At 40.4% G+C, this 27,189-nt stretch overlaps 1 protein-coding gene across 2 annotated transcripts in view; it reads left to right on the forward strand.

The window, feature by feature from the left end:
- atp1b3b (ATPase Na+/K+ transporting subunit beta 3b) overlaps positions 1 to 23,393 on the forward strand; it is a 48,110-nt gene extending 24,717 nt beyond the window's left edge. Inside the window, exons 3-7 of one of the 2 annotated variants that reach the window (XM_049576030.1) lie at positions 1,759 to 1,857; positions 5,037 to 5,224; positions 9,766 to 9,816; positions 12,898 to 12,984; positions 22,147 to 23,393. In XM_049576030.1, the coding sequence (XP_049431987.1) occupies positions 1,759 to 1,857; positions 5,037 to 5,224; positions 9,766 to 9,816; positions 12,898 to 12,984; positions 22,147 to 22,314 (593 nt within the window). In that variant the 3' untranslated portion in view covers positions 22,315 to 23,393. The remainder of the gene's footprint in view (positions 1 to 1,758; positions 1,858 to 5,036; positions 5,225 to 9,765; positions 9,817 to 12,897; positions 12,985 to 22,146) is intronic. The other variant, XM_049576031.1, reaches the window with a different exon arrangement.
- The last annotated feature ends 3,796 nt before the right edge of the window (positions 23,394 to 27,189 follow it).

Here is a 27,189-nt window from a genome sequence, read left to right on the forward strand (position 1 = left end):
CTGTGTGGTTCTCCCTCTTTTGTTGTGCTCTTAAACGAGCTGGGCATAACAAGTGGGGGCTCGTCCAGGAGCCACTGTGAGCCTCCCAGTTTTAATGCCACACAAGAGCCAAACATTGACACTCCCAAGTTCAAAATTGGATGGTTGCCTGGAGGCCCCAGCCATCCAGGAAGGAGAGAGAGAGCCATCTTGGAATGGCCATGCCTTTATAGACAAGGCCACAGGTGAGGTGAATCCCCTGACGAGATGGGAGGGAGACAGGCAGGGAGAACCTGGGAAGGGAGGAGCACAGAGAGGCCAGCAAAACACAACATGGCCGAGGCCATCACAACGTGTACTAACAGGAACTAAGAAACGAGATGATATTTCTCCTGTTTTAGTTTCTCTGCACTGGCTCCCTGTAAAATCCAGAACTGAATTTAAAATCCTACTGTTAACTTATAAAGCTCTAAATGGTCAAGCTCCATCATATCTTAGAGAGCTCATAGTGCCATATTATCCCACCAGAACACTGCGCTCTGAGAACGCAGGGTTACTCGTGGTCCCTAAAGTCTCCAAAAGTAGATCAGGAGCCAGAGCCTTCAGCTATCAGGCTCCTCTCCTGTGGAATCATCTTCCTGTTACGGTCCGGGAGGCAGACACCGTCTCCACATTAAGACTAGACTTAAGACTTTCCTCTTTGATAAAGCTTATAGTTAGGGCTGGCTCAGGCTTGCCTTGTACCAGCCCCTAGTTAGGCTGACTTAGGCCTAGTCTGCCGGAGGACCCCTCTATAATACACCGGGCACCTTCTCTCTCTCTCTCTCTCTCTCTCTCTCTCGTATTCTATTACTGCATCTTGCTAACTCGGCCATTCTGCATGTCACTAACTCGGCTTCTTCTCCGGAGCATTTGTGCTCCACTGTCTCTCAGATTAACTCATATCACAGCGGTAGCTGGACAGTGTGACGTGTGTGGTTGTGCTGCTGCCGTGGTCCTGCCAGATGCCTCCTGCTGCTGCTGTTATCATTAGTCATACTTCTACTGTTATTATACACATATGACTATTGTCACACATGTATACTATCAGATATGAATATATTATTATTATTAATATAATATTATTACTTTCATTAAGGTTGTTGTAAGCTACTGTCATTACCGTCTGTCCTGCATCTCTCTCTGTCTCTGTCTCTGTCTCTCTCTCTCTCTCTTTTTTTTGGGGGAGTTTTTCCTGATCAGCTGTGAGGGTCCTATGGACAGAGGGATGTCGTATGCTGTAAAGCCCTGTGAGGCAAATTGTGATTTGTGATATTGGGCTTTATAAATAAAACTGAATTGAAAACTGATACCTGTGATGACATCATCATCCCCATCCACGTCTCTCAAGGTATAAACAAGGATTGTAACTTCTAGTCCCATTCAGGTATGCAGCCAGGCGCAAGCTTGGATCAGGGAGGAGGATGCCCCTGCCATGCAGAGTCCATGGCACTTTGGTCTAAAACGTTTCTGTCAGTGCAGTCTGGTGGCAGCGAAGGCAGCGTTTGATTTTCTTTTTGTAAATAGTTGTAAACAAACGTGATTTGGTGTTTTTGGCTGTGAACTCACCGAGGTCAGCTGTTGGACAGGTGTGAAACAACAGTTGTCAGTTAACACTGATCAGATGAAGCCGTCCATCTGTTTTCTGTAACTCTCTGTCGTTAAAATATGTTTTACTCCAAGTTGTTCTATTTTCATCGTTTGATTATTGATTATAGATTTATGTTTTTTTGAGGACAGGTTTGGTGATTCGTCCTCATGCTGCTGAAATCTCCTTCAACCGCAGTGACCCAAAAAACTACAACCACTACATCCAACAGCTGAACGACCTCCTGCAGCGTGAGTAAAAACACACCTGCTTAGAGATAGACAACTGATGTGATGAAGTGTCAAGCTCATTACTTCCTGCCAACAGTAATTCATGACACTACACATTACCTTACTTTTCCATTGCATCCCATAAAACTGGTCCCTGTGATTCTCCCTAAACTTCAGATGTGTCTCTGTGTGAGCATCAGGTGATCACAGGTAGGTATAGCTGAGGATTGACACCTTCCTTTTTACCTGGAGGTCTTCATTTTGCTGTGAGCAGTGTTTTCCCAGGTTAAATAAAGTACATGACATCATTATCAAGGTTGGAAGTGAATTAAATAAGGAAAATATAATTTATTATATAACCCAACAGTCACAACGGCCTGACCAGTTATCTCACTGAGAACTGATACTCATGCTCCCCCTGCTGTTTACTCATATTCAGCACATGAATCAAAATCAGTACGACTGTATGAAAGTAATTGTTGCACTGTGATGTCATGCTGATTGTTTTTGTGAATGACTGAATGGTGCGTAGCTTTAAATGTTGCAGCCACAGTGGGACGACATTGTCTCCTCTCCTTTGGTAAAGGTTGGTCTGGTATCTCCTACACTGAAGTAAATAAGAAAGGAAGAACTAAAGTACCTTTCTGTTGTGGAGAATTCATGACACTGTAGGACAGGTCAGAGAGGGCGTCTCATGGATGGTTGAAGGACAGCAGGTGAGAGGGGAGTCTACGGCTTGAGGGAAGTGAAGAGGTAATGGAGACAGGGACAGAGAGATGGGACAGGTCAAGCATCCTACCAACCTGAAAGACCTCATGATACCTTCACAGACTCTTAACACACATAACACAACAGAACTTTATTACTATTCTCATCTACAAGAAAGACATTTTATGATCAAAGTGATCGATCACCTGTTCACACAAGACATTTGAAATAAAATTGTAACCACGAGGGAGAAACTAAAAGACACAGTTTAACAGTTGTGAATGTATTTGTGATATTGGGCTTTACATGTGAATCACATCTGTGAACATGTGAATCACACCTATGAACAGGTGAGTCACACTTGTGAACTTGTAAATCACACCTGTGAATATGTGAGTCACACCTGTAAACATGTAAATTACACCTTTGAACAGGTGAGTCACACTTGTGAACATGTAAATCACACCTGTGAACATGTGAGTCACACCTGTAAATGTAAATCAGACCTGTGAACATGTGAATCACACCTTTGAACAGGTGAGTCACACTTCTGAACATGTAAATCACACCTTTGAACATGTGAATGACACCTGTGAACAGGTGAGTCACACTTGTAAACATGTAAATCACATCTTTGAAAATATAAATCACACCTTTGAACAGGTGAGTAACACCTGTGAACATGTAAATCATACCTTTGAACAGGTGAGTCACAGCTGTAAACATGTGAATCACACCTGTGAACAGGTGTGACACAGCTGTAGAGATGTGAATCACACCTTTGAATAGGTGAGTCACACCTGTAAACGTGTGGATCACACCTTTGAACATGTAAATCACACCTGTGAACAGGTGTGACACAGCTGTAGACATGTGAATCACACCTTTGAATAACTGAGTCACACCTGTAAACATGTAAATCACACATGGGAACAGGTGAGTCACACTTGTAAACATGTAAATCACACCTTTGAACATGTAAATCACACCTTTGAACAGGTGAGTCACAGCTGTAAACATGTGAATCACACCTGTAATAAATATTAAATAAAAATAACGTCAAACTGAAATAAATAAATAAATAAACAAATCTGAGTCACAAATAGCCATCAATTACTCATCAAAAGAAAGTAACTTCCACCACCTCAATCCCCCACCCTTGATTAAACACTGAAAAATAAAATAAAAGAGGGAGACAGGTTTTTCCTATTTAATCTTATTTTGTTATATTTCTCCCTCTCCCCTCTCTGGAGGCGTCCGATCTCCCTCAGCCCTCCGCCTCTCCCACCTTAATTAAACACTGAAAACAGAAATAAAATACAGAGACATTCTTTTCTATTTTCATCTTATTTAGCCATATTTCTCCCTCTCCCCTCTCTGGGAGCATCCGACCTCCCGAGGCTCCTATACCCCCGAGGCTCGGGTCTCCCCCTCCATGGAGCCCACCCTCCCGGCCCCGCACACACTCCTGAGGCTCTTTTGGACGACATGTCGACAACTCTTCACCTGCTGCAGCTCTGCAAGTGCCTGCCAGCGCACCCCTCTTATTGTTCAGATGTTCAGTGCTGTCAATCGTTGCAACGAGGCATGGGCGGTCAGGTCTCTTCTCTCCTTCCTCGAGCTGATTCTACGCGCGCCTCACGGTAGCGCATGTGCGCATCCATTGTGCATATGCGCAAATGCGTCCCCTCGCGCAAAATGTGGCCCCCCATGGAAGATGAGTCCCTACGCACAGCGCGTGTTCTGCGTTTAGGGAGGGGCAGCCCTGCTTGTAAACATGTAAATCATACCTTTGAAGAGGTGAGTCACACCTGTGAACAGGTGAGTCACACCTGTGAACATGTAAATCACACCTTTGAACAGGTGAGTCACAGCTGTAAACATGTGAATAACACCTGTGAGCAGGTGTGACACAGCTGTAGCCATGTGAATCACACATTTGAACAGGTGAGTCACAGCTGTAAACATGTGAATCACACCTGTGAACAGGTGTGACACAGCTGTAGACATGTGAATCACACCTTTGAATAGGTGGGTCACACCTGTAAACATGTGTATCACACCTTTGAACATGTAAATCACACATGTGAATAGGTGAGTCGCAGCTGTAAACATGTGAATCACACCTGTGAACATGTAAATCACACATGTGAATAGGTGAGTCACACCTGTAAACATGTGTATCACACCTGTGAACATGTAAATCACACATGTGAATAGGTGAGTCACAGCTGTAAACATGTGTATCACACCTGTGAACATGTAAATCACACATGTGAACAGGTGAGTCACACCTGAAAGCACTGATAACAGCAAGCAGGAGGCGTGGCCTTTTCACAGTAGACATACTGATTGGTTTCCTCCTTGTCCTCAGAAGAGAAGCTTTTATAGGGTTTTAATGGCTTTTAAAATCTTTAAATAAAGTGCAGTGAACAGTTTTGTTTTGAGACGTCACTGACTGATTGTTTTGTTTTTGTGGTTTTTGTCTGCAGAATATAATGACAGTGTTCAGGAGGGTAACGACTTGTGTCTGGTGGGTGAATACACTGAACAAGACGACGAGCCTGTAAAGAAAGTTTGTCAGTTTAAGCGCAGTACGCTGCGTCAGTGCTCAGGTCTACCCGACACCAGCTTTGGATATGCTGAGGGAAAACCATGCATCATCATCAAGATGAACCGGGTCAGTTAAAGTCTCCTCATTCAGTCTGTTGGATGTTTAAAGCATGCAGAATGCAGCCTCGTTGTGACTTCCTGTTTGCACTCATGAGACGTTGTTTAATTTACTGTTCTGTCAGAGTTCACAAACAATAAGATGACATAGATCCTGTTCTGTCAGAGTTCATGAACATTAAGAAGATGTAGAACCTGTTCTGTCAGAGTTCATGAGCAATAAGACAACATATAGTACAGCAGATTAGCAGATAAATTGTGCACTTTTTGAAAAAAGCATGAAATTTCTACCATAGTTTGTAGATACCATAAAGTTTATTTATAGCCTGGGGAGAGGTCAAATTCAAGATGGCCGTCAATAATATTCAAATACGCTTAACTTTGGAACCAAACACAATAGAAAAAACATTTAAGGTGTCATTTCCAACTAAGTTTAGGGTGCCCATTCAGTTAGTGATACTTTGTGATTGTGTTAGTGATCACCAGAATTCAAGAAAATGCATTTAGGTTAAAGTCATGGTCAAATTATGCAGACGGAGTAAGATAAAGGGTGCAGAAAGATGGTTTATTTCCAACATAATAACAGCAATGATAATGATCATTAAAAATGTATTTACTTACAATATTTCAGTAGGCCTGCTATGCTTCTTATACTGAAACTTGCTTTGAGATCAGTAATAACATGTCTACATTTACATGCCAGCTATTAGCTCTCAAGCCTGTTTGATGCCAGTATCGATTAACAGTATTGAACTAGGCTACTATGCTACTATGCTACTGCTATAGCCATTCCCTTAATTCAGCTATAGTCCTACTTCACACAAATTACCAAGCTGAAATCTCTAGAACATGCGCTGTTCAATCATTCAACTGACTTCAGCTCATGTATGTTCCAGACTGTCTTCTGGTTTAGCTAGCAGAATTATTTTGATCAGTGCCAGCCTTTTTTTTTTTTTTTTTTTTTTTACCACAGAAGCTAGCTAACTAGCTAGGCAGACTCATTCCCGGCTACAATCAAATTCAATGTATTTGCATGTTAAGGCTTTACTCAAGTATACTTATATTGGCGGAATTTCCCAGATGGCTCTTAGTGCTAAGAGCATCTTAAGAACGCTCTTAAGCCTCCCAAGAAATAAAAACGCATTTCCCAGATCGCTCTTATCTTAAGAAGATCTTTCACTAAGAAGGAGTTGTAAGATCGACCTGACCCACTCTTAACAGTCTTCTTAACGACCAAATGCGCACAGATGCAGCCACGGCAGGCAAATTGATCATACACGAACCAAGGAGATACTGAAAGAGTGCACACTGTATTTGATCTATTTTATACTTCAGATTTATATTGTTGAGCATTAATTGGTGACATAAAAGAACGAATTTCATTCTGCAGGGAAACGTGTGTCCTTACTGTGCATATGACAGTAAACACTTCTTGAATCTATATGTTTTATGAAGACCCTGTGTGCGCTCAAAGCTGTGGCACAAGTTACGCACCGAAATCTGGCGGAAGAAAAATAATAAGACGAAAATAAGTATGAGGAATAACAAATGTGCTCCTGTATGTGCTGTGCACATACAGGAGCACAAATAAAATGAATCATTGTGACTATGATTGATCATAATTTGTCTGCATGTATCTCACATCTGCATGCACATATCAGATAGTTTACCGCATCCAAAAAATGCGTCAGGGCACAACAGAAACACATCCAGCCTCCAAACCTGCGACATTCAGATATCGGGCAACTGACAGGTGTAATTGAGCTCAGCTGGAACCTCATCAAGGGACGCTCCACCTGCTACTCTACATAACGGCGTTACCCTAACCCTAACCCCATATCACACGTGTGAGATACCACGGCTGCTTTACAGCATATTCTCGCTGCTAAACAACAGTGTCGCCGTGTGCTGTGCCAAACCGTTTATGTAAATGCATTTGTGTGTCAGCACTTCAGTCCACTCGACGTGCTGTCAGACCAGGCTGTCCAAACGAAGTACTGAGATGCAACGCCTCATCAACTAGTGCAATTTTGCCCTCATCCCAGAGATGCAATGCCTGGCTGTGCTGAGTTTTTACGCAGTGGAGAGCTTCCTGGAGGTGGTGGGAGATGGCACTGGCCTCAGCAAGGCGTCTGTGTTTTTTCATTTAAATATAATATATTCCTCATGATTCTCTCACCAGGACTACTTCTTATTTAGTTGTAGTCTTGTTTTCATTATGAAAATAGGTCATTAACAAATATTTATTGTCTTAGTTTTTCATTAGAATTATTAGAACACACATACACACGAGCAGCAGGGGATTAGTGCGTTAAGTTTTTATGTCACTAGCTGAGGTTGAAGACGTTATCAATTCAGTCAATCAGTTTTATTTATAAAGCCCAATATCACAAATCACAATTTGCCTCACAGGGCTTTACAGCATATGACATCCCTCTGTCCTTAGGACCCTCACAGCTGATCAGGAAAAACTCCCCAAAAAACCCTTTAACGGGGAAAAAACGGTAGAAACCTCAGGAAGAGCAACTGAGGAGGGATCCCTCTTCCAGGACGGACAGACGTGCAATAGATGTCGTACAGAACAGATCAGCATAATAAATTAACAGTAATCCACATGACACAATGAGAGAGAGAGAGAGAGAGAGAGAGAGAGATGCAGGTAATGACAGTAGCTTACAACAACATTAATGAAAGTAATAATATTATAGTTATAGTTCTGGCTACTGTGGTACAATATGTTGAAAGTATGTATTAATATCTGGCAGTATACATGTGTGACAATAATCATATGTATATAATCTGAAACAAAAACCATTGCGTAAGTTGGCCTAAGTCAGCCTAACTAGGGGCTGGTACAGGGCAAGCCTGAGCCAGCCCTAACTATAAGCTTTATCAAAGAGGAAAGTCTTAAGTCTAGTCTTAAATGTGCAGACGGTGTCTGCCTCCCGGACTGTAACAGGAAGATCATTCCACAGGATAGGAGCCTGATAGCTGAAGGCTCTGGCTCCTGATCTACTTTTGGTAACTGTGTTTTCCAGTTTTCCATCTGTCTGTGTGTCTGTCTCATTCTTGTGAGCATAATGTGTCAAGAAAGTTATCAGGGTTCATCTTCATATTTGGCACGAATGCCACAAATGTTCACTCAAAGATGAACTGATTGGATTTTGGTGGTTGGAGGTCAAAGGTCAGTGTGACCTCACAAAACTTGTTTTTGTCCATAACTGAAGAATTCATACACTAATCATGACAAAACTTGAGACAAATGTCTAAATAATATATATATATATATATATATATATATATGTATAGCTCAAAAGGCCAAAGGTCAGCTTGACTGTGACATCATCATATTTTAACATCATATGTCAGGAACAGAAGGGGAGACATTTGGTCAGATACTGAACTAGTGACACTGATGCTGAATCTTATATGTTCATGTTTAAGAATCTGAACTTTGCAGCAACAGATTTGAAGTGTCGACAAATATCACGTGTTCATTGTATCGTCCACCTGAACATTGGTACTGCTGATATTTGGCTTTAGATGATTGTTGCTGCACCACGTGACGAAGGTCTCCGTCAGTCTTCTGTAAAAACTGTTTCTGAGTGGAGAGTCACCAGCAGGTAGAGTCATACCTGACATTATTGTAAATAAATAAATAAATAAATAAAGTTCTTCAGAGTCCTCACTGCGTACATCATGAGTCTGGACAGACATGGATGTAAACTGGAACCTGATTGGTTGGTGAAGGTGTTAAAGCACATGGATAAGTTTAAAATAAAAATGAAGAACCAAATGAAGAATGTCACATCACATTATGTAGAAATATGTGAGTCTCTTACGTCATGTTCACTGCTGAGTTTAAATTGTCCTTCATGTTTTAAAGTTCAGTTCCTGTGGTCGTCTGCTCGTTCATGTCTATGAGGGTCTGAGGTTTGACTGCTGAACGTTGTGTCCAGATTTGACTTTAATTATCATTCATTCATCTTCTAACCGCTTCATCCTCTTGAGGGTCGTGGGGGGCTGGAGCCTATCCCAGCTGACATTGAGCGAGAGGCAGGGTTCACCCTGGACAGGTCACCAGACTATCACAGGGCTGACACATAGAGACAGACAACCATTCACACTCACATTCACACCTACGGACAATTTAGAGTCACCAATTAACCTGCATGTCTTTGGACTGTGGGAGGAAGCTGGAGCACCTGGAGGAAACCCACGCTGACACGGGGAGAACATGTCAGAGCACCTGGAGGAAACCCACGCTGACACGGGGAGAACATGTGGGAGCACCTGGAGGAAACCCACGCTGACACGGGGAGAACATGCAAACTCCGCACAGAAAGGCTCCCACACCTGGGATCGAACTAGCAACCCTCTTGCTGTGAGGCGACAGTGCTAACCACCACACCACCGTGCCGCCCCTTGACTTTAATTAGATAAACATAAAAACACACATTATATAAAAGTTAATAATGTGTCTGTCTGTCTGTGTGTCTGTGGGTCTGTGTGTCTCTCTGTCTGTCTGTGTCTCTGTCTTTGTGTCTGCAGGTAATCGGACTGAAACCACGGGGAGACCCCTACATCAGCTGTACTGCCAAAGTATTACACACACACACACACACACACACACACACACAGCTATCCCATAATGCACCTGTGAAGCTGAATCACATAAAGACTGTGTAAGAGCCACAATGTGAGAATTGAAGTTAATTTAAATATTATGCAAAATTCATAATTGTATGTAACTGAATGTATATAAGAGATCAGTAATGTTAAAAGGTTAAAAACAAACTCATGATGATTGTATAATACATATGCTGCCTTCCGCAAAACTTTCCTAACTGAGGGAGTCATGTGCGCAGTTGGGTGAAGATAGAGCTGCAGCAGGCACAGGAGCATATAGTTTTTCTACGGTGTGACAGACTGTGTTTATTTTTTTACTGAACATTGTTAAATGGGATAACATCTCCTGTCATTCACGTCAGATTGAAGTTACTGTGCATACAGCTCATGAAGTGGCTTTTTTGACATCGAGAAGGATAAATTATATTTTTATTAACTATAAATAGTATAAAATATAAGGTATATTAATTAAACTGTTTATTAAGTATAAATAGTATAAAATATAAAGTAAATTAATTAAACTGTTTATTAAGTATAAATAGTATAAAATATAAAGCATATTAATTAAACTGTTTATTAACTATAAATAGTATAAAATATAAAGCATATTAATTAAACTGTTTATTAACTATAAATAGTATAAAATATAAAGTAAATTAATTAAACTGTTTATTAACTATAAATAGTATAAAATATAAAGTATATTAATTAAACTGTTTATCAAAGAGGCAACAGATAGGATTTTTTTTTTTTTTTTTTTTTTAGCTTGGCGCCACCTAGCATTAGCTGTGTTGCTTGCACGGTCAAAATGACCAAATTGACCGTGGGGATCAGAGACAATCAATAATTTGACTCTATTAGACTCTAAATTAAATAAAATGTAGCCTGTAAAGCCACCAGAATACCTCTATGTATATGGAGAATGAGAAGGTGGGTGGACACTCTACTAAATAAATGAATAAAGAGACCAAGCAACAATCATCACATTTATCCTAAGAAAAAACAAATAGTAATGCAAATAATTATAGCAGAATGCACAGTACCAGTACAAACAATTCACAGTAAATGATACCAATATGTACAGTATGTAATCTATTTTTTCTCTTCATATTCATAGAAATCTATTTTTTCTCTTCATATTCATATAAATCTATATTTTCTCTTCATATTCATATGAATCTATTTTTTCCTCCATATTCATATAAATCTATATTTTCTCTTTGTATTCATATAAATCTATTTTTTCGTAATATTCATATAAATCTATTTTCTCTTCACATTCATATAAATCTATTTTTTCTTCATATTCATATAAAACTATATTTTCTCTTCATATTCATATGAATCTATATTTTTCTTCATATTCATATAAATCTATTTTTTCTTCATATTCATATAAAACTATATTTTCTCTTCATATTCATATGAATCTATATTTTTCTTCATATTCATATAAATCTATATTTTCTCTTCATATTCATATGAATCTATATTTTTCTTCATATTCATATAAATCTATTTTTTCTTCATATTCATATAAAACTATATTTTCTCTTCATATTCATATGAATCTATATTTTCTCTTCACATTCATATAAATCTATTTTTTCTTCATATTCATATAAAACTATATTTTCTCTTCATATTCATATGAATCTATATTTCTCTTCATATTCATATGAATCTATATTTTCTCTTCACATTCATATAAATCAATTTTTTCTTCATATTCATATAAAACTATATTTTCTCTTCATATTCGTATGAATCTATATTTTTCTTCATATTCATATAAATCTATATTTTCTCTTCATATTCATATAAATCTATATTTTTCTTCATATTCATATAAATCTATTTTTTCCTCCATATTCATATGAATCTATTTTTCTCTTCATATTCATATAATCTATATTTTCTCTTCATAGTCATATGAAACTATTTTTGTCTTTATATTCATATAAATCTATTTTTTCTCTTCATATTCATAGAAATCTATATTTTCTCTTCATATTTATATAAATCTATTTTTTTTATTTCATATAATCTATTTTTTCTCTTCATATTCATATGAATCTATTTTTTCTCTTCATATTCATATAAATCTATTTTTTCTCTTCATATTCATATGAATCTATATTTTCTCTTCGTATTCATATGAATCTATATTTTTCTTCATATTCATATGAATCTATATTTTCTCTTCGTATTCATATGAATCTATATTTTTCTTCATATTCATATAAATCTATATTTTCTCTTCATATTCATATAAATCTATATTTTTCTTCATATTCATATGAATCTATTTTTTTCTCCATATTCATATGAATCTATTTTTCTCTTCATATTCATATAATCTATATTTTCTCTTCATAGTCATATGAAACTATTTTTGTCTTTATATTCATATAAATCTATTTTTTCTCTTCATATTCATAGAAATCTATATTTTCTCTTCATATTTATATAAATCTATTTTTTTATTTCATATAATCTATTTTTTCTCTTCATATTCATATGAATCTATTTTTTCTCTTCATATTCATATAAATCTATTTTTTCTCTTCATATTCATATGAATCTATATTTTTCTTCATATTCATATAAATCTATATTTTCTCTTCATATTCATATAAATCTATATTTTTCTTCATATTCATATGAATCTATTTTTTTCTCCATATTCATATGAATCTATTTTTCTCTTCATATTCATATAATCTATATTTTCTCTTCATAGTCATATGAAACTATTTTTGTCTTTATATTCATATAAATCTATTTTTTCTCTTCATATTCATAGAAATCTATATTTTCTCTTCATATTTATATAAATCTATTTTTTATTTCATATACTCTATTTTTTCTCTTCATATTCATATGAATCTATTTTTTCTCCTCATATTCATATAAATCTATTTTTTCTCTTCATATTCATATGAATCTATATTTTCTCTTCGTATTCAAATAAATGTATTTTTTCTCTTCATATTCATATCAACATATTTTTTCTCCATCATATTTATATGAACATATTTTTCTGTGTGGCAGAGAGACAGTCTGTTAGAGATGCAGTACTTCCCCTCAGAAGGTCGTCTGGATAAAATGTTCTTCCCGTACTATGGCAGGAAAGCTCATGTGAGTCAACTCTCTTCTTAATAATTTATTTATTTATTTAATTGGTTTAAAAGAAACTGTAATAACAAAAAAAACCCTTCAATAACCAAATATTTTTACCAGAATCAACTGTATGTGTTCATTAGGATCAGGATGAGAATAAAAGTCAGGATCAGAACCATAACCAGGACCAGGATCAGGATCAGGATCCGAATAAAAGTCAAGATCAGGATCAGAATCAGAATCAGAATCAGGATCAGAACCAGAACCAGGATAAGGATCAGGATCAGGATCAGCCATATCAGCTGAGTTTCAGTTTCAGTTTATTTTGTAGCGAAAACGCCTAAAATGACACACCCAAATTAAAATGACTGTAGCTTCTGAACCGCTCTGACTACATGCATACATGAGGTCAGAAACACTCTAGGTGATACAGAGACAGAGTAATGGGCCTCTGAAGTCAGTAAAAAACTGAAGATTTTGCCTAAAATAAAATAAAGAATGTGTTTCAGGATGAATAACTGTCTGTGGCTTCATCTGAGCAGGTAAATGACACTGTGGGGCTGTAGGCACACTATCAATGAACACTTGTTTCAAATTTGAAGAAGACTGCTCAAAGTATGACCATTCTACAGTGTTTTTACCATGAAAAGATCCAGGCGGAGCTCCAAATGACAAGTGGGTCACTCTGCTTCAAAACAGTACTATCAGTGATCAAACAACACTCAGCCAGCTTCAAACATTGTACCTTATTGAAATCAGGTGTGATTATGATAGCTGATGTTGTTTATGACACAGAAACACCATAAAATATCACCAAATAAAGCCATATGAAACATGAAAATTATGATTCCGCTTTCTAGAAGGTATATCTCAGCCAAAAATAGTGATAGGAGTGAGACTCTTACCTTTTATAAAAGAAATCTCCACTCGCAGCTCCGCTTAAGATCGCGAGTAATCCTTTAATTTTTCCCCTCGAAAAACGGCATGACATGACTTGTCACCACTCACTCGATTTTGGACTTCATGTGATTAGGCTGCTCTGGTGCAAAATTCATAAGAAATAAAAGAAAAACGATGCCATCTTTTTTTTTTTTTTTTTAAGATATGTTCTTGGGCATTTTTCATGTCACTGTATCACTGTGTAGACGAATCTGATGTTTGTAAAGTCTATAAACAAAATGATTGAACAAGCGTTACTATTTCTGTGTGCACGTTATGGTTATCGTAGATTAGCTGGGCTAACCGTTAGCTGTTAGCCCCGTTAGCGGTGTCTGTAGCAGCTCAGTAACTCAATAAACAGTCTGTGGAAAAAAATATTTTTTCCAGCAGATATCTTAGTTATAACATGATTGAGCTAGCAAAGCAGTTTTGTGTTGCTATGTGTGGTATTTATTCAGTTATGGGAAATCACAATGTCTAGAAAGCATCAGCTGACAGGGACAGCTAACAGCAGCAGCAAAGCTAACATCAGGACGTCACCTGTTAAAAGCCTCCTGTTGTCGGATACGACATGAAACTACTCCAGGTAGCTCAATCATGTTGTAACTAAGACATCTGCTGGAAAAAATATTTTTTTCACGTTGACGAGATGGCGATTTGGGTGGAGTGGTCGCCATTGACGCGGAGCTTGCTGTTTCTGTCGGTGCACATTTCCTGGGGACACCTGCACGTCTCGGCCCCGCCCCCTCCATTGTGATTGGCTAAAATGCAGTATCGTTCAAACTCAAAGCCCCCCCCCGTAGTCGTCGTTCACACAGGGCTGCCGACAGATTCTACAATGTAAATTGCAGAATCTGTCCTGAGAGATTATGCATGAGTTGGAGGAGGAGAACACCACCTTACGAGCCCAGGCACTGAAAGTAAAGGAGGATGCTGCTGACAAAGACATCAGCTTCAGCAGAGAGCTACAGGAGATGAGAGAGCAACTTCAGGAAAACAGATACCATGTTTCATCACCCAGTGACACACATGCAGCCGTCCCAACACCGACCCTCTCCCCTGCTGCCAAACCACCAGCTCCCACAGACACTGGCAGCCTCCCCCTCTCACAGCCTTTACCCACCTCTCCGACCCTGACACCCAGAGATTCTCCTCCTGACCTCCCTGCTGCCCAGCCCCTGTTACACACAGAGCCCAGATCTGACAGACCAGCCAGGCCAGAAGCCCAGGCAGTCCTACTCATGGACTCAAATGGAAAATATTTGAATGCTAAACGCCTCTTCCCTGGCCAGGCAGGACACACTGGGGAGCCCTCAATACATCGTGGTGCATACAGGAACCAATGACCTCCACATCCTCCACCGGGGCACTGCTGAGGCCATGACCAAGGTGGCTGAGAGGGCCTCCAAGGAGTTCATGGACAGCAGAGTGATTATTTCTACCCTTCTCCCCAGGACAGAAACCCCTCCACATGTTATCCATGACATCAACATGGAAGTCTCAAGGAGCTGTGCAGCCCTCCCAAACATCCACCTCGCCCACCATCAACCAATCAATCAATCAATCAATTTTATTTATAAAGCCCAATATCACAAATCACAATTTGCCTCACAGGGCTTTACAGCATACAACATCCCTCTGTCCTTATGACCCTCACAGCTGATCAGGAAGAAACTCCCCAAAAAACCTGTAAACGGGCGAAAAAAACGGTAGAAACCTCAGGAAGAGCAACTGAGGAGGGATCCCTCTTCCAGGATGGACAGACGTGCAATAGATGTCGTACAGAACAGATCAACATGATAAATTAACAGTAATCCACATGACACAATGAGACAGAAAGAGAGAGAGACAGAGAGAGCGAGAGAGAGAGAGAGAGAGAGACAGGAGAGACGGTAATGACAGTAGCTTACCACAACATTAATGGAAGTAATAATATTAAAATTATAGTTCTGGCTACTGTGGTACAATATGTTGAAAGTATATATTAATATCTGGCAGTATACATGTGTGACAATAGTCATATGTGTATAATAACAGTAGAAGTATGACTAATGACTAATGATGGCAGCAGCAGCAGCAGGAGGCATCTGGCAGGACCACGGCAGCAGCACAACCACACACGTCACGCTGTCCAGGCACCGCTGTGATATGAGTTAATCTGAGAGACAGTGGAGCACAAAGGCTCCGGAGAAGAAGCCGAGTTAGTGACATCCAGAATGGCCGAGTTAGCAAGATGCAGTAATAGGATACGAGAGAGAGAGAGAGAGGGAGAGAGAGAGAGAAAAGGAGAGAAGGTGCCCGGTGTATTATAGGGTGGTCCTCCGGCAGACTAGGCCTAAGTCAGCCTAACTAGGGGCTGGTACAAGGCAAGCCTGAGCCAGCCCTAACTATAAGCTTTATCAAAGAGGAAAGTCTTAAGTCTAGTCTTAAATGTGGAGACGGTGTCTGCCTCCCGGACCGTAACAGGAAGATGATTCCACAGGAGAGGAGCCTGATAGCTGAAGGCTCTGGCTCCTGATCTACTTTTGGAGACTTTAGGGACCACGAGTAACCCTGCGTTCTCAGAGCACAGTGTTCTGGTGGGATAATATGGCACTATGAGCTCTCTAAGATATGATGGAGCTTGACCATTTAGAGCTTTATAAGTTAACAGTAGGATTTTAAATTCAATTCTGGATTTTACAGGGAGCCAGTGCAGAGAAGCTAAAACAGGAGAAATATGAATATGATGATGATTAGTACACGTGCTGCTGCATTCTGAATTAGCTGGAGAGTTTTTAAGGACTTACTAGAGCTACCTCATCATAGAGAGTTACAGTAATCCAGCCTAGAGGTAACAAAAGCGTGGACCAATTTTTCTGCATCTTTTCGGGTCAGGATAGGTCTAATTTTTACAATATTACGCAGATGAAAAAATGCAGTCTGTGGGGTTTGTTTTAAATGAGAATTAAAAGACAAATCTTGATCAAATATTACTCTGAGGTTTCTTACGGTAGTGCTAGAGGCCAGAGCAATGCCATCTAGAGAAATTATAACATCAGATAAAGAGTCTCTGAGTTGTTTGGGGCCAAGAACATTAACTTCATTTTTGTCTGAATTTAACATCAGGAAATTGGTGCTCATCCAGGTTTTTATGTCTTCAAGACAATTATGGAGTTTAGTTAATTGATTAATTTCTTCTGGCTTCATAGATAAATACAACTGTGTATCATCTGCATAACAATGGAAATTTATAGAGTGATTTCTAATGATGTTACCTAAAGGGAGCATATATAGAGTAAATAGGATTGGTCCGAGCACAGAATCTTGCGGAACTCCAAAGCAAACTTTAGTACGTAAGTATGATTCATTATAAACGTCAACAAACTGAAAACGATCAGATAAATAAGATTTAAACCAGCTCAGTGCAGAACCTTTTAGGCCAATTAAGTGATCCAGTCTCTGCAGTAGAATTTGATGGTCAATTGTGTCAAACACTGCACTAAGATCTAATAAAACAAGTACAGAGACGAGTCCTTTGTCTGAAGCAATCAGAAGGTCATTTGTAATTTTAACTAGTGCTGTCTCAGTGCTATGATGCACAAATCCTGACTGAAATTCCTCAAATAAATTATTATCCTGGAGAAAATCACACAGCTGGTCTGCGACTACTTTCTCAAGGATCTTTGACATAAAGGGAAGATTAGATATTGGTCTATAGTTGGCTAACACCTCTGGATCCAGGGTGGGCTTTTTTAGTAGAGGTTTAATTACAGCTACCTTAAAAGACTGTGGTACATAGCCTGTTAATAAGGATATATTGATCATATCTAATATATGAGTGTTAACTAAAGGAAAGACCTCCTTAAGTAGCCTAGTTGGGATGGGGTCTAAGAGACACGTTGATGATTTAGATGAAGAAATCACTACGGTCAATTCTTGAAGAGAAATTGGGGAGAAACAATCTAAATATATATTAGGTTTTACAGCTGTGTCTGAGGTTAGATAGATTACTTTCTTCTGGCTTCATCGATAAATACAACTGAGTATCATCCGCATAACATTGGAAATTTACAGAGTGATTTCTAATGATGTTACCTAAAGGAAGCATATATAGAGTAAATAGGATTGGTCCGAGCACAGAACCTTGCGGAACTCCAAAACAAACTTTAGTACGTAAGGACACACCAACATTGGGACTTGGGATCCTACAGCCGTCCATCCCCATCCTATATCCTCCCCTCTTACTCCAACCAGCCACAGAACCCCCCACCCCCCACCCCCCATCACCAACAGACACAGACAGACAGACAGACAGAGAGACAGAGGCAAAGACAGACAGAGACAGACAGACAGACAGACAGACAGACAAAGACAGAGACAGACGGACAAAGACAGAGACAGACAGGCAGAGACAGAGACAGACAGACAGACAGAGACAGGCAGACAGACAGACAGACAGAGACAGGCAGAGACAGACAGAGAGAGAGAGAGACAGACACAGACAGACATAGACAGAAAGAAAGACAGACAGACAGACAGACAGACAAAGACAGAGACAGACAGACAGACAGGCAGAGACAGGCAGAGACAGACAGACAGACAGACAGACAAAGAGAGATAGACAGACAAACAGACAGACAGAGACAGGCAGACAGGCAGACAGACAGAGAAACAGAGACAGACAGACAGAGACAGACAGACAGGCAGAGACAGGCAGAGACAGGCAGAGACAGACAGAAAGACAGACAGACAGACAGACAGAGACAGGCAGAGACAGACAAAGACAGAGACAGACGGACAAAGACAGAGACAGACAGGCAGGCAGTAGCCTATTTCAGTAGCCTATTTCAAGAAAAGTAGATTGGAGATGGTTATCAGCTGCTGCTCGACTCCTGCACACAACACACCTGATTCCACTCCTGTAATCAGAGAGATGAGGGGAGAGCTGCTGACGAGGAGGGAGAGGAGACTGTGACAAAATGTCTCTGTCTCCATAGTAACCACACCCCTAACCCTCTCTATCTCCAAAGTAACCACACCACTAACCTTCTCTGTCTCCACATTAACTACACCACTAATCCTCTCTATCTTAATACTAACAACACCACTAACCCTTTCTGTCCACACATTAACCACACCACTAACCCTCTCTATCTTAATAGAAACCACACCACTAAAGCCTAGTTTATGCTTGTTGCAGTCGCGGGTGCGTGAGGTTTACGCGCCACAAATGGTGTTGACAGCCATGCAAGCTGGTGCTTCGTGAGGTCGTGCACCTCCAGGATTTTGAAACTTTTTACAAGCCGCGCAAATGTTGTTCATTTCAAAATGGATGAATTTGAAGGAAGATTAACTTAAGAGCATCTCTTCATCTACAGCCTGCATTGGCTTCACAAGCGGGCTGTGTTCCCCAGTCAGATATCCCGCTACATGTAACGGGTGGACAGACCATCTCCTTTTGCAATGCTTTTGTCTGGTCAAAAGCAATAAATATAACAATTGCTCATCCTCTGCAATCCGTACTTTTCGTGCTGCCATCATTACTCTTTACATTGGCTGCGGTCAGAAAGTCTTTTTGCCTAGGAAGGTTCCTAGCTGAGTGAAATGACCTGGAAGTATTTTAGTGGCTGCCATGATAAGAGCTGTTTGAATTCTCTAAACACTAAGAAAAGGAGGTTCAGTGCTTCTTTTCAGATCTCCTTTAGCATAGGATACATCGGACCTTCCTAAGCGATAGGAAAGGAGATAATTTAATCCCACATAATAATAATATTGTGGGAGCAATATTTAAAACGACCGACCGTTCACAGAGACAAATGAGTAAACCCGAAGAAGTAGGAGAAGAAGAAGAAGAACGAAAGAAGCGACGAAAGGTAAAGAAAAAGAACAACTGGCTCTCAACATGACTGAAAAGTCACGGAGATCACGATGTAAGTCACTGTTACATGAAGCTTTGTCCTTCTCATGCCATAACTTGATCATGTGCATAACGTGATATGTTCCAAACTCTCAACAATGTTAAACCCATGCGAACTATAAACGTCACGCTACTGTTGTAACATTACCCAGTTCAAGTTAATATTGTGGTGTCAGATATGCTCAGTGTGCATTAATCATATCACTATTTGAGCGTTGTTGAATCGCCAGCTTTTAACAATATCATGAATTAATTTTTCTTCAGTCACAGATGCTCACATCTCTGCAGTCATACGGGCACGTGTGTGGCTGGAGCAGCTCTTCAGCGGGAGGCAGCCCTTTTTACATTATTACGCAAATGAATTTCAGCCAAACACTTTAGAATAAAGTCTACCACATCTCTTCCTTTCTGCTCTCTCTGTGAATTGAATAGTTTACTCATTTCTTGCATACGAACATCAGCAAACACAGAAAACCTGTCCATTTAGGCAGAAGATATACTGTTAATTGCACAGTTGCACCTTCATCCCTAAGTATGCTCTTGTTGTTTGTTCTGTTTCTTTTTTCTGTGTTGTTATTGTCACTAATATAATGGAAAATCCAATGAACACAATTAAAAAAATAAAATAAAAAATAACTTCAAGGCACAATCACGTCAACATTTCAAGGTGTTTACTGAGTTTTGTGGTCGTTTTTAAACTATTGTAAGCAAATGACAGATGATGATTGATTGGCATATTAACACAGAAGTTTGTGTTTCAAGAAAAAGGGATATGAAACTTTTTTTAGATGATGTTTTTAATTCAACATGTTTGCAACGTAAGAATGATATGTACAGTAGTAGATCTGTAAGCCTAACATATTTGCCTCTCTTGCATACACTCGAACATTTGTCAAAATAATCACAATGATTGAGGAGGGTGAGTGTGAGCAACCATTTTCAGCGTTTCAGTTTTGTGACTGCCTATCTATGTTTTTTAATTCGATTCAGACGTTGGTAATTAAGTCATATTTTTGACTGTGCTGTCCATGTTCATATAGCCTGTATGAAGCAGCAAGTAGGCACGGGGCGGAGTATCTGAGATGTGCTTTTTGTAGACCATCTAAACTAAAGTGTAGTTTCACCACGGTCGACCTACGTCACTGACGTCCGCCGTTGCATGATGATGTAGCCCAGCATAAGTGTGGTTGGATTCTCTCAGCTCTGCGGTTCTCTTTTCCTAGGTCCTTATGAATTCTCCTACTCATCTTTCCTTGACCTCATGATGTTTCCCACCGAGGTCAAGAAATAGTGATTAGGAATAGACAACAGGAGGGACTTTCCGACTGCAGCCATTGTTTTCAACTTGTTTCTACTTCTACTGTTTTTTGCCTGCTTCAACTACTTCGTTTAGTATGCTTTCTCTACCGCCCCCTGTCTTTGCAGCGAGTACTGCAATGAAGATTGCGCCAAGTATAAATGCTTTCGTGCTCTGTTGAGGTGTGTGCACAATCTGCAAATGGAGCCAGGCGAAGGTATAACTGAGGCTTAACCCTTTGTCTCTAGCCCCTTTTCCACTGCCAGATTTTTGGTGAATGTTGGGCCGTTTTGCCGGCAAGCTGCGACCGTTTAGATACACAGAGCAGGATTGGCGGGTTGATCCGAGGTGCCCAACTATCAGTCTTGTAGGGTAGACATATTGGCAGAATGTTTTTGGTTTAAAAAGAACGAGGTGGTCTTCTGCCATGGGAGGGGCTGTTGAAAACTTGTGGGAGGAGCTGTTGATGACGCCGCACGTGCGACCCACTGGAAGTGGTTAAACAGGAAACAGCTGATAGCAGGAATTAGCGAGCAGCTAGTAGCAAGAGGGAAACGCAGACCTGACAGACACTGTAAAGATGAGCAACTGGAGAGACAAGGAAATGCGCGCCCTCCTTGTCCTCGCAAATGAAGAGGCCATTAACCATCAGATGATGGGGACGGTGAGGAACGGGCTGACTTATGAGAGAATTGCTGAAGGACTGACCAGCCATGGCCTCCCTCCCATGTCACTGTTTACGTCACACGTTTTGTTACTTGCTCACGCCTCACATTGCCCCGATAAAGGCACATTCTGTATGAACAAAAGTAGGTAGGCGGCATTTTGCTGCACTCCCTGATTTTGTTTTTATATTGCCAATGCTGAATAAAGACTGATTGGGCTTTACTGCAAATTTGCACAATTCCTGTTTAAAACGGGCTTGTGTCTCCATAGTTACCACACTCCTAACTCTCTCTGTCTCTGTCTACATAGTTACCACACCCCTAACCCTCTCTGTGTCTGTCTCTATAGTAACCACACCTCTTTCTTTCTCCATCTACAGTCTGACTACGTGCAGCCACTGGTCGCAGTGCAGCTGTTGTTATCCAAAGAAGACTTTAATGTTGAGCAGACCGTGGAGTGTAAAATCGAGGGTTCAGACCTGCGTAACAACGATGACCGGGACAAGTTTTTGGGTCGTGTCATTTTCCGGGTCAAAGTGTCTGAGTAACTGGATCCACCAGTTGCCATGGAGACCACAAACTGGGTTTAACCTGGAGATCGATGTCCAGTTTTAGACACTTTGAAATCCAGACCTGATCTTATCCTGGACGTCTGAATGTGGTCTATCTTGCTCAGACTCTATGAGGAAACCAGATCTGGACCACTGACAGCTCATTATGGTTATGTTTCCAGAACCCTTTAGACCTGATTGTGGTTTGGTCCAGATCTGGATCAGACCTAGACCTTAACTTGAACCCTGGTGTGAGTGTTTGATTCAGTGGTCCAAATGTGCTCCTCAGTTATCCAAACAGAAAATAGTGTGACTAATGTATTCAGAGAGTTGGAGCAGATCAGGTCTGTGGTGGAAGCATGTCCAGCCAGTTGCACAATGATGTGTTGTTATTTGATTTATGTAAAATAGTGATGTAATGAAAACAATAATAAGAGCCCAGCAGCTTGGCACAAAGTGAGTTCACCACAGAAACATGACGGAAAAATCAAGTCTGATTCAATGACTTTTCTTCTACAGTGAATTATTAATGCCACAGTAATGGCCTTTATACATTTATATTTATAATAATAATAATAATAATAATAATAATAATATTGATAATAGTAATAATACTGCCTCCAAGTTTTCAACAGGAAGTGGACTCAGAGAGCAGAAACCATGAAGACCTTTGAGGAGGGTTTGTTGGGGTGTTTGCTATCAGATGAAAATATTTCAAACAAAACTTTGATGTAGCAGCAGGATGGTTTGACAGTAATGTGATTATTGATTATCTATACATAAACCTTATTAATAATAACATTAAAATATTTTAGTTCACACAAAGATTTCAGTGTCAGTACAAAGTTTTCACAGATAATTTCAATGTAAATTGAGAAATGTTGGGACGTTTATTCCCTGATTTAAAGTGAAGCTTCAGGGTTGAAGTTGTTAATGTAGGAAAAGTGTTAATCTGTAACTGATAATAATGAAGATAAAACAGGTCTTGTAGAGGGTTGTCTGTGTGACAGCCAGCTGTAGTAAAGTGAATTAAGACAACACTGTGATGAAGAACACCACTCCGGCTGCTGGGACATCCCCACGTACTTTTAAATATACTTTATGAATATAATGTGTGTTTTCAACCTGCTGTTGTACAGTTTTTATTGTATGTGAATTTGAGTGTGATTGCAATGATTACTGTTGTGTGAGTATTGACCATGATAAAATAATCAATAGAAGTCCAATCATTTGCCGTAAACAACCTCTCAATGATCATGTAATTGTTTCTATCTTGAATGAAAGAGACTGAATAATGGTTTATTGTTTCTATTCTGTCATCAGAAAGTGGTGATGATGTATTTACACTGCTGCAATTAAAACAAAGATATAGAGTAAGATCTCATTATTAAAACAGTGATTCTCATCAACTCCATCAGACTATGTTTTCATGTGCACTTTGTGTTTGACCTCTATCAAAACCAAAGCTCTGAGCCCAGGTTGAACCCACCCACTACACTTGTAAAGGAGAAGGGTTAGTGTCAACACAATTTAATGGAAATTCCATTCAAGTTTAAGAAAAATAAAACATTTTACATAAAGCAGTTTAAAGTCACATCAAAATTATATAATTTGTCTATGACTGAGTCACTGTCATCAAACCCTAAAAGTTTGTTATTATTCTGCTCTCTTTATTGTCTTATGATGCTGATCAACTGTCCCTGTCTTGGGGTCTCCTGACTCTGTGTTGGTGGTATACCAATGCCATATCTCCCCTCTGTGTTCCTGTACTCTCAATGATATGAGTTCATTTCCAAGAGTCTTTGATGGATCCAATGTGAATATATGAACATAGTTTGAGTCCAGTTCTTGCTAGGTTTGAACTCTGTGAAGATGCCTGTCACAGTGCTGCTCAGCTGCAGACCCTGATATTCTTAGCTGTGATTACCAAGCCAACAATGAAATCTGCAGTAAGACTGGGATTCTTGGATCCATGTGCATCTCTCAGCTGTCCAGATACAGTACAGGTGGTAGAGGCTCGAAAGCAAGCCCCACCCCACCTAATTTGGCCACGGGCTTTCCAGTGGTACTACCCTGACTCTCTATGTTTTTGGGTTGTGGAGATACTTCCCTTTTTGTATTTAAATTGGCTGTATCTTGGGAAGGGAAGGTTATAGAAACATGAGGAGGGAAGGGGAACTGAACCCGTCCCCCGTAAGGGACAGGAGGTGCATGGGCCTTCCCCCAGGACCCCCTGCCACCCTGGAACCCCCAGTTGTTTTGACGGGGGCTTTGGCCACGTCTGCTGTAGCGGACCATGGCTCAGCCCCCACTCTCATGCCTTGAGTCCATGTCGGGTCTCTGTTATTTATGCATACTGTTTGTGTTTTTAGTTTAGGCTTAGTAATTGCAATGAAATATTTTAATATGTATTTATGTTTATGAAACAAAGATGTATATTAATATTTGTCAATGAAATGTAATTATTATTTAATAAGTGGCTATGAAATAAAGATGTATTTGCATTAATGAAGGTGTATTTACCCCTTTTAAATTAAAATTTTAAATGAAATTGTCCCAAAAACAGGTTTAATTAAAAAAAAAAAGTCCCAAAAATGGGCTTTTTCAAATGTCAGTTTCAGGTTCAAGTTCATTTATTTATATGACACTCTTCATATGACAGTAACAAAGTGCTTCACAGAGGTTAAAAACAACAAAGAACCAAAACAGAAAAAAAGAGAAAACCCAACCCTCCCACACTAAATAGAGATACATAAATACACACACACACACACACACACGCACTAGCTATCACTAAAGAGACATGGCAGAGAACCGAGACCCAAGGCGAGGAGAAAGCCACCTCTCGGGGCCATCCACACTGAAAGGGCCCACTTAACCCTTGGCGCATCCTGTACCTGCCTGCACTGGGTCCGACGTCACTTTCCACTGTCCTCTCCTTGTCTTCCCCAAAAACGGGGGGTGGAGTGTGAGCTAGGGTGGTGGACCCTTGACCTACCCCCCCATTGTTGGGCACGAGCTTTCCAACAGTGTCACCCCTGAGTCTCTAGGACTCACCATTAAGGAGTTAGTGTCACGAGTTGGTCCAATCGACCTGGAGGCAACTTGGGCCTGAAAGGGCTCCCTGAGACCTGCGCGGACATGTGCTTGCCATCCCCCTAGGACTTACTGTTCCGGAGTTACGAAGCATCGAAGTATGCAGCTTTTACCAAAAAACGCGCCGTAGCTCGGGAATGGAAGCAGCTGGGAACCTGGGGACAACTGCTGTGGAAAGGGCTCAAAGAGTACTACAAGATGGGCCGATAAAACCTCCATGTGCCCTGTGTCCCCAAGGCTGGCACAAGGGGGTTCCAGGCTACGCCCGGGAGACCACCCGACACGTGGGCCCAGGAAAAAGTCAACTTGGTGATTTTACGTTGCAGGGCCGAAGTCGACATGTCGTTGGAAAGGTCACGTCCGGCAGAGCCTGGATCCGTTGGCCCCGTGTCTCTATGACCTTCTTGTCCAGAGATATTAAGCGTCCAAGTTTGTCAAGGTCAAACCAATTAAGGTCCATAACTGAGGAATGCAAGCAGCTAGAAACCTGGTTGGAATTTTGTTGCGACTGTCCGCGCCTGGCATACAACATATATAAGGGCCAGGTCCCTAGCTGCAACTTTTGTGCAAAGTTGGTCCTAGAGCCAGGAGCTCCCCAGCATCTGAAAGGAGGTCCCCAGCTGTGTGCAAACATGTCCTCGCCATCCTCCTACCTCATACCTGTCCAGAGTTGTGAGCCATTATAGGTGAGACCGTAGAGCCAGAAATTCACCAAGTGTCAGAACCAATAAACTTCCCCCAGAAAGTGCTTAGGAGCATGTTTCAGAGCCTCCTGAGTTGATTGGACATGGTTTGTAGTGACATATTGTTTCACTGCTAGGTGGCGCTATCGGCGCGAAACTATAGGGACAGCTTCTGTGGGTCACAGTGACTCCAACGGTACCAGTCCCGGGGTTAGGAAAAGAGAATGTTTGGACTCAACCATCCGATAGGATGGTGGAGTCAGTGCACACTCCATCCAGCCCGTCCAAGTATGGGACAGTCCCATCCCCCCAGAAAGAGAGACCAGAGCAGGTGCAAATGTTTTTACATATAACAATGCTTACTATTATAATTAATTTGTACATAATAATGGCACTGTAAAATAGGTAGAGATATATATGAGAAAGACACAGTGGAAAATAAAAGAGGGTTGGGTTGTGGCGAGAGAAATGATGTAATGGTTGGGTCTTAGGTCAAATTGAGAAATGGTGGGGGTATGAGGAGGATATAATTTGGTTTAAAAAAAAAAAAAAAGGGGGGGGGGGAAAGATCCAATATGGTTGAAGTTAGGGCCAGGTTATGGTGGGGTTGGGATTAGAATAAAATTAGGCTTGGGGTTATGTTTGGGGTCAAATGGTTAGGTTTAGGGCCAGATTAGAGTGAGGTTAGGTTTAGGGTTAGGGGATGATAGGGTTAAATCCCAGGCTGGGGTCAGATAAGGAGTAGAGAGAGAGAGAGAGAGAGAGAGAGAGAGAGAGAAAGAAAGAGGGAGAAAGAGAGAGAGAGAGAGAGGAAAAAGAGAGAGAGAGAAAAAGAGAGAAAAAGAGAGAGGAGAAAAAGAGGAAGAGAGAGGGAGAAAGAGAGGGAGAGAGATAAAGGGAGAGAGAGGAGAAAAGAGGGGAAGAAGGAGAGACGGAGAAGAAAAAGGAGAGATAGAGGAGAAAGAGAGAGAAGAGAGGAGAGAAGGAGGAAGGGAGAGGAGAGAGAGAGAGAGAGAGAGAGGAGAGAGAGAGATGAGAGAGATAGAGAGAGAGCGATAGAGATAAAAGAGAGAGAGAGAGATATATGGAGAGG

The sequence above is a fragment of the Epinephelus fuscoguttatus genome, linkage group LG5 (assembly GCF_011397635.1).
Source record: "Epinephelus fuscoguttatus linkage group LG5, E.fuscoguttatus.final_Chr_v1".
In the NCBI taxonomy this organism is placed as follows: domain Eukaryota; kingdom Metazoa; phylum Chordata; class Actinopteri; order Perciformes; family Serranidae; genus Epinephelus; species Epinephelus fuscoguttatus.